The sequence below is a fragment of the Citrus sinensis genome, chromosome 3 (assembly GCF_022201045.2).
Source record: "Citrus sinensis cultivar Valencia sweet orange chromosome 3, DVS_A1.0, whole genome shotgun sequence".
Classification (NCBI taxonomy): domain Eukaryota; kingdom Viridiplantae; phylum Streptophyta; class Magnoliopsida; order Sapindales; family Rutaceae; genus Citrus; species Citrus sinensis.
Window position 1 is genome coordinate 7,130,998 of NC_068558.1, and position 10,193 is coordinate 7,141,190.

At 30.7% G+C, this 10,193-nt stretch overlaps 1 protein-coding gene across 1 annotated transcript; it reads left to right on the forward strand.

The window, feature by feature from the left end:
* The first annotated feature begins 8,643 nt into the window (after positions 1-8,643).
* Positions 8,644-9,964, forward strand: LOC102624406 (16 kDa phloem protein 2-like). Its single transcript, XM_006477531.2, has 5 exons — positions 8,644-8,751; positions 9,060-9,125; positions 9,237-9,363; positions 9,533-9,647; positions 9,854-9,964. The coding sequence occupies exons 1-5, from the start codon at positions 8,685-8,687 to the stop codon at positions 9,962-9,964; spliced, it is 486 nt and encodes a 161-aa protein (XP_006477594.2). The 5' UTR covers positions 8,644-8,684.
* Positions 9,965-10,193: the final 229 nt, after the last annotated feature.

Sequence of the window (10,193 nt, forward strand, 5' to 3'; positions counted from 1 at the left end):
CCAAATTTGAGAAGCAATAATGTAAAAGAAGCATTAAGAGCTTCCAATTTAGAAGAAAAATGTTCTTAAGTGTGTAAATGTATTGAAGGAGCATTTAGCTCCTCAATATGGGTATTACGGATTTGCTTTGTTAAGGGATATTTCTCGGGATTATGTATTTGAAGTTGGGTGAGAGAAATTTATTTTTGAGAAAGTGGTTGTAAAAATTTTCTACATAGTGAATATTTTTCTCTAGTTGTTTTTTTACAATGACCGTGTTTTTTCTCCGGATTTAGAATTTTCCACATAAATCCTGTATTGTATGACTGATGTATTCTCCATTTAATTTTTCTGTTAATTTGTTGCTTCGCAAATTGTTTAGAGTGATCTTGGGAGGAAACTCAATTTCTTAACACGTCATGCCACAGTCAAGTTCGTGTCTGCTATTGCAACTTCTTATGGCTAACTTGCTACCTTTTATCCTCCTCGTTTCTTCTTCAATCACAAATAAATTTAAAAAAAAAAAAGAGTTGCTTAGGGAATAAAAAAATTAAATTTATGCACTGAACAACACTCTTTATCTCCAGGTCGTTGGCTGCTAGCCAACCTTAAAACTCTACAATGACCCTCCACCATCAAATTTAGTAGATTTAAAGAATAAAAAAAAAATCATTTGAGTACAAAAGAATTGAGAACGTCTAGATGAATTAAATAAAAAAAGATTCAACAAGGGTTTAAAAAAATCAAAAATGAGTTTTATATAAATGGAGTCAATTCTGTTAGTATTTGTCCTTAAATGTTATTATAATACAACAAGAGTTTTATGAGATTAATAAAGGGGTTCTAATAGTCCAAATCTTTAAAGAATGTGCAACATAGTTGCGCTTGATATAATTTCATTTTCGCGTGGTAATATTTATCCCCTTAAAAAAATCTCACCAATCCCCATTTATCAATTGACCCCATCCATAATTTTGAAAAAAAAAAAATTTCTCTCAATATACCCCATATAATCCCTAATTTACCCTTGCTATTATTTTTCACACACTTCACTGATACTGTGTTTACTTTCTGGAGTGGGAGTGAGGAGTGAGAAGTGTGGATTCCTCCTATTCCAGTGTTTACTTCAACGAATTGCCTCCAGATGGAAAATCTCACTCTGTGGGCCCCACCCATTTTTGGAGTGGGGAGTGGGAGTGGGAGTGGGAATCCACTCCCACCTCTCCATTTTCTACACTTTTTAATTTAATTTCATTTAATATTTAATATTTAATAAAATAAATAATATTATATTTATTTGATTAATATTATTATATTTATTTTAAAAATAATAGTACTATATTTATTTAATATTAATAATAAATAATAATAAATAGTTTATTCTAAGAAAATATTAATTTTGTACTAAATAATATTATATTATTATTTTATATAATAATAAATTTAATATAATTATATTAAATAAAATAAAATAATGTTTCATTTTATATGTACCCTTCTTTTTTAGCCTTTTTTTATTAAATTTACTATAATTATATTTAATAAATATTTAAATAATATTATATTTATTTAAATATTATTATTATATTTAACTAAATAATAATTTGGTTTGATTCTAAGTCTAAATTACTTAAAAATAATAATATCATATTAATAGAGAATTAATAATATTACTATATACCATCTTTATTTGAAAATATAATATTATTATATTTATTTAAAAATATTAGTATTATATTTTTTTAATATTAATAATTAATACTAATAAATAGTTTATTCTAAGAAAATATTAATTTCATACTATGTTAATAGTAAAAATATTTCATTTATATTGCCCTTATCAATAATTTTTAATTTATATAATTAAAATTAAAATTAATAAAAAAATTGTGATGTTCATAATTAAGAATATTAATAATTTATTATAAATTTACAAATATAATAAAATAAATGTTTATTCATTAAATATATTTTTTATTAACTTTGTAATTAAAAACTATAATTCTTTAAATAAGGATAAAATTATAATTTGAAAATATTTACTCTAAATCCAAGACAAAGTAAACACATAAATTGAATTCTGATCTCCATTCCATGCTTCCATTTCAATGTAAGTAAATAACCTACTCCCACTCATACTCCACACTCTTAATCCTAGGATTCTCACTCCTCAGGATTCTCACTCCAATCCAAAAAATAAACACTACCTGATTGAACTCCAAAACTCTGTTCATTAACTAGAATCTAATCCAAGCATAGTATTTCTTTAAGTGCTTGGTGTTCGCCATCAACAAAAAAGGGTTCAAAGTTGATTAGTTTGGAGTTCCTCATGTCGAGCGACGGCATTATTCATGGTAGTGGCAAGACTAATTAATAAATGTACATTGTCAGCTTAGTATAAGATTTGCCTATTTTAATTTCAAGCAACCAAAGTGGCACTTCTTTTAAGGGGAAATATCCACCGTCCACCCATTTTTTTCAACTTTTTCAAAAATACACAATTCTTTTTTTTTTTTTTGCTGGAATCCACCTAAAGTTACATTTTGTTTCACTTTTCCACTTCCGTTTGGAATCCGTTAAGAAAACTAACGGAAACTTAAAAAAATGATCATTTTACCCCCAAAATGAAAATTACAATTTCACCTTAAAAAATGCTAAAAAGAATCAGATTTAATGATAATTTTACTTTCTTTATTAACCGATGGGGAAAATATTTAGATTTAATTTGATTATTTTTGGTAATTTTTAGGGTGAAATTGTTATTTTCATTTTGGGGGGTAAACTGGTCATTTTTTAAAATTTATGTTAATTTTCTTAACGGATTCCAAACGGAAGTGGAAAAGTGAAACAAAATGTAACTTTAGGTGGATTTCAGCAAAAAAAAAAAAAAAAGAATTGTGTATTTTTAAAAAAGTTGAAAAAAACGGGTGGACGGTGGATATTTTTCCCTTCTTTTAATGGTTGGAATTAGAGATGGTCAAAGGGCTGTGCCGTGCCGGCCCAGGCAAATCAAAGGAAGCCCACGCGTGCTCGTGCTCGTGTCGTGTCGTGTCGTGCCGTGTGCACTATACATTTCGTGTCGTGCCATGCTAGTTTGGCACATGTGCCATGTCAGTCCGGCACACTTGCCGTGCCCACTCGTGTCGTGCCATGCTAGTTTGGCACATGTGCCATGTCAGTCCGGCACACTTGCCGTGCCCACTCGTGTCGTGCCATGCTAGTTTGGCACATGTGCCATGTCAGTCCGGCACACTTGCCGTGCCCACTCATGTCGTGCCCACACGTGCCATGTCGTGGGCCGTGCCATGTCATGCCTAGGAAAAATAACCCACTAAACTTTTTTTTATTTTTTTAAGAGCGCATGCCAAGTTGTCTTATTTTTTTTAAGTTTATGTACTTTTTTTTTTATCCATGTGCCTTTATTTAAATTTAATTGAATAAAAAATTTAAAATTTAAGTCCATATTCAATAATAAAAAATTAATAATAATAAGAGAATGTAATATTAGTTGTTAAGTTTGACTCTATGGTATTAGAATTCTTTTTTAGTACTTAACAAGAACAATAGTAATAATTTTTTTAAGGGTTAACTTAATTGTTAACTTGGAATTACGTAAAGTCATATATCATAGTTTATAATAATATTAATACATATGTATAAAATCATGATATTTATAATTTTATTTATTAAAATCATGATATCAATTATTTATTTAATAAATTATAAACATAAATCAATTATAATTTTTTGAAACTAAGAATTAAATAAATTTAAAAAACTTGAGCCAATAAAATATATTAAAAGATTCAATTTTAAGTTATTTATAAAACCATAAAACTTTAAGTTTACTTTCATTAAAAAATGAAACATGCTTATTGCGCTTTTTCGCGTGCTTTTTCATGTGCTGTGTTTTGTCTCATCTCTAATCGTGCCGGTACTTTTAAGGCCCACGTGCCTAAAATCTAAGCTCGGCACGGTGGGTACTCTACCAAAATATGCTCGGCTCCTGCCCGTGTCATGTCTCGTGCTGTCCGGTCCGTTAGCCACCTCTAGTTGGAATAATGGCTGACCCGTTGACCTTCACAAATTTGCCTGTTTTAGTTTCAAGCAACCAATGTGGCACTTCTTTTAATGGTTGGAATAATGGCTGACCCGTTAACCTTTACCAATGTGATTGCACTATCGCTACCAATTGCTAAAGATCAACTAAGTGAGGGATTGGAAGTTTATAGAGACAAAAGATTAAAAAAGAGATATATCTATTTTAGTAATTTTATTTAAGGACAATATAGGAACTAAAATAAAATTAATTATCGGGGGCTGTTAAGAGATATTTGATGACTTAGTTGTGTGTATTGAATTTTAGAACAGTATTTATAACGAGTGGGAATAGGGGCACCTTTCCAAATACCTCTTAAAATTTATTTTCATTGTTAAATTATTAAAATATTTAAAATAACATAAAATTATTTTAACACCTCCATAAATAAAAAATAACAATGTTTATTCGAGTAAATCCCACTATTTACCATTTTTTTTAATTAAACTCCATTTCGAGGGGGTTTTTATATGTTTCCTCTTGTTCACAGCGCCACCATCAAGGGTGGGATTGGCGAGATCGGCTTGATGGGGAGGGATGGCGGTTCGGTTTTATGGGGCCAGTTGGTGTGGTGACAGTGTGGTGGCTACGTGGTGGTGATTTTTATTGGATGGTAGCGGCGGTTTAGAGTGTGGAATAGTTGTCGGGTTAGGGCATGTGGCCGCTGTTTGGATGGGCTGATGTGTAGGCGGTGGCGGCATGGTGGTTTGGTGAATTTATTTAAAGGATCAATCAACATGGACTTTTATGATATCCCCGTGGTTATTGGATTCAATGTTCCTACTGAACTTAAGGGAGGGTCTAGCGGATGCAATAAAGTGATCCAGTAATGTGCCCGACTGAGTTGAGGTACGCCCGTGGGTGTAACCTTCCATGTTCAGTTTTAAAAAATGGCCAGCTTTGTTGTAGTATTGATTCTACTGCGAGTAGTTGTCGCCTTACATCCTACTCCAAAATTTTCGACGATCTGTGCTCAGATGCTTACTCTTACCCTTTCGATGATGCAACTGAGCTTATTCACTTGCCCTAGTGGCATCGACTATAAGGTTGTGTTTTGCCCTTGATCCTTGAACCATCTGTATTTTTCTTTTTCCCTTTTCTACTCTTTCTTTCGTCCTTTTTTTGGGGGGGTGGAGGTGGTGGGGTTGTCCTATTCTTTCTTTCAACTGTATCGTCAACTATTTATCAGTGCTCCATTAGCTAGTAGAAACATGGTACCTTTGTCGCAAAAATACAGAAGTCTTTTTTATTTGAACATATCGAGCCTCTTTGTTCTTTTTTTCTTTAATGTTTAAATCTGAACATATAAGAGAAAAAAGAACTTCAATAATTGGTCATTTTGACGGCCAAATGAGAATCAAATTTATCAATCTGAAAATGACAGTCATGTTAGACCTGTTGTCTCTTGTCTGTTGGTCTGTTTAGGTAAATGCTATCTTCGTCTTTGATGGTGTGTCTAGATAAATCCTCTAATACATCCCAATTCCCACAGGTTCCCAGCAAAAGTGAGTATAAGTAAGCTTTGAAGAGTACCCAATTTAAGGAGACATTGTGGGTGAAAAACTGCACGTGAAGCTAAAAAATAAATGCAGGGACTAAAATAAATGAGTATTTTCTTTTTCATTTTCTTAACTATTTAGGGAATTATTCCATATCTACTAAGAATAAATTTACAGACATTTATAGTGTTAGAACGACACACCATTAATGGTCTACATCTATTCAAACAATGATGAAGAAATGATACATTCTTTTCTAGCATTAATATTACAAGTATATACCCCACTGCCCAAAATGTACTTCTAAATTTGCTTGATGCGATTATTTGTGATGCTAGGGTTTCTAAATTTTGATGCGATTTTTCATTCTTTCATTTTTTACCCCTTTTTTTTTTTGGTTTGGCTATTGTTTCTTTCAGTTGTATCGTCGACTTTTTATCATTGCTCCAGAAAGCTAATAGAAACATGACACATGCACCAAGAAAAAAAAAAAGAGAAGTAGAATTTCTTCTTTTTCATTTGAACATATTAAGCCTCTTCGTTCTTTTCTATTGATGGCCAAGTGACAATCAAATTTGTCAATCTAAAAAATGTAATCAGGTTAGACCCATTGTCTCTCGTCGGTTGGTCGGTTTAGGTAAGTTTTACTTTCAGTCTTTGATGATGTGTAGGAGAAATCCTCCAATCAAGTGACATCCCAATTAGCACGCGTTGCCAGTGAAGACGAGCATAAATATAGGTGACTTTAGTAATATTGTAGTTTTTAAAATAATAATTATTAGTTATACCGTAAAAATAATTAATTGTAAGATAATAAATTAAGAGTAATGATACAGCCACAAACTATTGTACAAACTTATTTTGTACAAACTGATGTGGCATGATAAGATTGGTTGAATTAAATATCACTTGGCCCACATGATTTGTTTTTATTAATTTATATTTTCATTCAACCAATGAATTAATGCCACATCAGTTTGTACAAAATAAATTTGTACAAGAGTTTGTGGCTGTATCATTACTCATAAATTAAACATATGGTAAAATTTATTTTTAAAAGTGTTATCAGTTTATTTTTGTTGTTAGTTATGAATTTTAAAAACAACCTTAAGTACTTGGTAAATTTTGCTATTAGAATGCTAATGACTAAAATAAATATAATATTCAATAAAATTTATTTATATATTTATAAAGATGTATAAATAATATTTTCTATTGTGTATCTATAATGACGGACAACTAAAATAAATATTTTTATTTTATTAAATTTATTTTTTTTATTTTATTAACTCAATATAATGGGTAATAATAATCATTTCTTTAAATTTAATGATTTTATTTCCTAATTGAATAAAGATAATTTAAAATTTTTACAATATAATTGAGGATATATAAAGAATTGCATTAAGTATAAATCTAGTTCTTACAATCAGATTTTAAAAAATTATTCATTTTCTTCTTTTCAAAATCTATTGTACAATTAGGTAATTTTGCTAACACTGCCAACTTGCTAACATTGCCAGAATTTTCTTATATATATTACGCTGGCATCGATTATCTTTTGGGGGTTATTGTAGAAAATGTAAACTAATTATTTTCTTTTTAGTTTTCCAAAAATAGAAACACAATTTTGTTGTAATGATCACAACTGTGCTATCAAGACGTATGATAATATAGAAACATATTTTTTAAAATAAAAATTCTTAATAAGCAAAATAGTAATTTCCTTTTTCAGATGTTTGTGATGATAAGTCTCTTTCCACTGAAGTGAATCAACCCCATATTTTTCATACCATTACAAAAGATTTTATTAATTCAAAAAATTGGCACCACAAATTCAGTACAATAATGAAAACTCTAAATAATTATGATCAGTTGATATTGTTGTTAACATAAAAAAAAAAATTTGATTAAATACCAAAATCAACTTTCATTTTTTAAATTTATTTTTAATACTCCGAAAAGCTATTCTAATCGGGGCCCAAAGTTTTGGGAATTATTCCAATTTAACTGGAGTCTCACGTGAAATTAAAAAGTAAATGCAAATCCTAAAACAAAAGAGTTTTTATTTTATTTTATTTTATTTTTCATTTTTGGTTAACACCGTAGATATTTATAGTGTTAGACCGACACACCATTAATGGTCTCCAAACAAAATTAGGAGATTATATTTATCTCATGTGGACTAAGAACATCTCTAAAAGTCTCTTTAAATAAGATTTTATTTTTTATTTGAAGAGTCACATCAGCATTTAAGACTCCAAAAGGCACTCCAATTAAGATTCTTCAAATAAAAAATAATTATTTCTCTTTAATTTAAATTTTATTACTTTTTTATTAGAGAGAGAGGGAGAAATACTTTAATTACCATTTATTTTTCCTTTGAAAAAATATTTATTTGATTAAAATAACATTAGCTTATTTCTATTTGAAGTGTTTTTTGAAAAATAATATATTTTTTTCACTCTCTTTTTTACCACATAGGGAAACAAATAGATAATTAAAGAGTAAAAATAATAGATTCTTTTGGAGATACTCTACAGACATTTATACTGTCAGGCAGAAACACCACCATTAATGGTCGACATCTCATCCAAACAATCATGAAGAAATAATGCATTCTTTTTTCAGCATTAATATTACAAGTCTATACCCCAATGCCCAAAATGAATTTAGAATATTTCTAAATTTTGATGCTATTATTCGTAATGCCAGGGTTTCAAAGATAACAAAAAACTAAGAAGTTCGCATGAACGGGTTTGAATCATTCAAATAATAGGCTCGTGCTTGCTAGTTTTCCTCTCCTTCAAAAGCGGGGGAGCGGGCACACCACCATCACAGTTTCTTTTGTCTTTCTAATTTTATTTTTTTGTTAAGAAATTATAGTAAATTGCACTGATAAAAAAATAACAATCTTGTTTTTACTATACTAGGAAAATATAATAAAAGGTGATAGGTGCAATTTGCTATAATTTCTTGATAAGAAATTGAAAGATTATATATAAATTAAAATTAAACAGATGCCATACTATTAAAGGCGGCAGCAGCAGAAGGGTCTCGTTTTTCTATTGAGGATCGGCCGTCGCTCTTCATAATTTGCTCCAAAAATGCCAAAGGGAACCCTTGAAGTTCTTCTTGTTTGTGCCAAAGGGCTTCAAGATACCGATTTTCTCAGTAGTAACTTCTCTTCATTCCTTTTTAATTTATTTTCTTTTCGGTTTCTGAATGACTTGTTTTGGATCACAAAATGTATACTTACATGTAAAGCAAATGTACGTGTTTATAAATGATATATTAATGTCTAATTAAGGATTTTGAAATAAATTATTACAATGGCACGCATGCAAACACGATCCATGCAAAATGAACCAGAAGTTGTCTAAGGATTTAATTCTATGGGATTAATTAATGCTATTTATTTCTTTAATTCTAATGAATGCATAACTCCTTGAAAATGATCATAAAATGCCATGGAGGAACAGGTAACATGGATCCGTATGTCGTCCTCTCTTGTCGTACCCAAGAGAAGAGAAGCAGCGTTGCATCAGGTAATCTTGACATTAAAAATTTCTTTAACAGGTTTCCTTTAGTTAAAATGTCTATTAAAATTGTAGTATTAATTAGGGTTTGTGGAACTTTGTTATGGATCGATGATGCAGGACAAGGAACGACACCAAACTGGAACGAGAATTTTGTATTCACAATCTCTGAGGGCACTACAGCCCTCAAATTGAAAATAATGGACAGCGATACAGTTTCTCAAGATGATTTTGTCGGAGAAGCAATGTTAGTGAATTAACACATATATATATATTAGAATTTAATTAATTTACGTCACATGATGCAAGCTGAAGTGAATCTGAAAAGAACGAAGGCGATGAGAGCAAACCGTATCGATTATTTACAGTAAAGTTGACTGTGTGTTTGATTTTGTTGTATTTTTTATTCCTATCAGCATTCCGCTGCATTCGGTGTTTGAGGCGGGAAACGTCCCACAACAAGCCTACAACGTTGTTAAGGACAAAAAATTTCAGGGAGAGGTTCGAGTCGGCCTCACTTTTAAGCCTGAGGTAATAATATACGGTTCGTCCTTTGTCACTTCAATTCCAAAATTGGAGTTTTACCAACGGCTATAAGATTTTGGGTTTAACGGTTCCTGAAAGAGTCTGCTAACCAAATAATAAAATTTTTTGAAAGTGAAGCCAAAATACAACATTTACGAAAAGGTCTTAAAATATCATTCCAACTGATTAAAGCTTTCGCTGGTTCGCTGTAGGGAGGCCACGGACACCACAGTCATGGTCGTGCTGCCGGGGAAAGCCATTCAGGGGGTGATCGTGGTTATGGTGGAGAAAGCTATGGAGGATGGAAAGAGTCTTCATACTGAAACCAAGTTCTAGTGATCAATTGTACAAGACTCGGTGTTTGGTTCTGGAACGAAAATAACCGGGCAATTTCGCTGAGGCATTACAGTCGATGGGATTATAACGAAATGTTTCAATAACAAAGATTTTATTATTGCTTGAATGTAATATATTCAACTGGCATGTTAACGTGGCCCCGATTGCTAAACATTTTTAGTATAAATTTAGATCCTTGTATATCTAATTTTCGTT

Coding starts and splice junctions, on each gene's coding strand:
- LOC102624406 (XM_006477531.2), top strand. CDS start 8,685: ATGCCAAAGGGAACCCTTGAAGTTCTTCTTGTTTGTGCCAAAGGGCTT. Junction 8,752..9,059: donor TCAAGATACCGATTTTCTCA/GTAGTAACTTCT, acceptor ATGGAGGAACAG/GTAACATGGATCCGTATGTC. Junction 9,126..9,236: donor GAGAAGCAGCGTTGCATCAG/GTAATCTTGACA, acceptor TCGATGATGCAG/GACAAGGAACGACACCAAAC.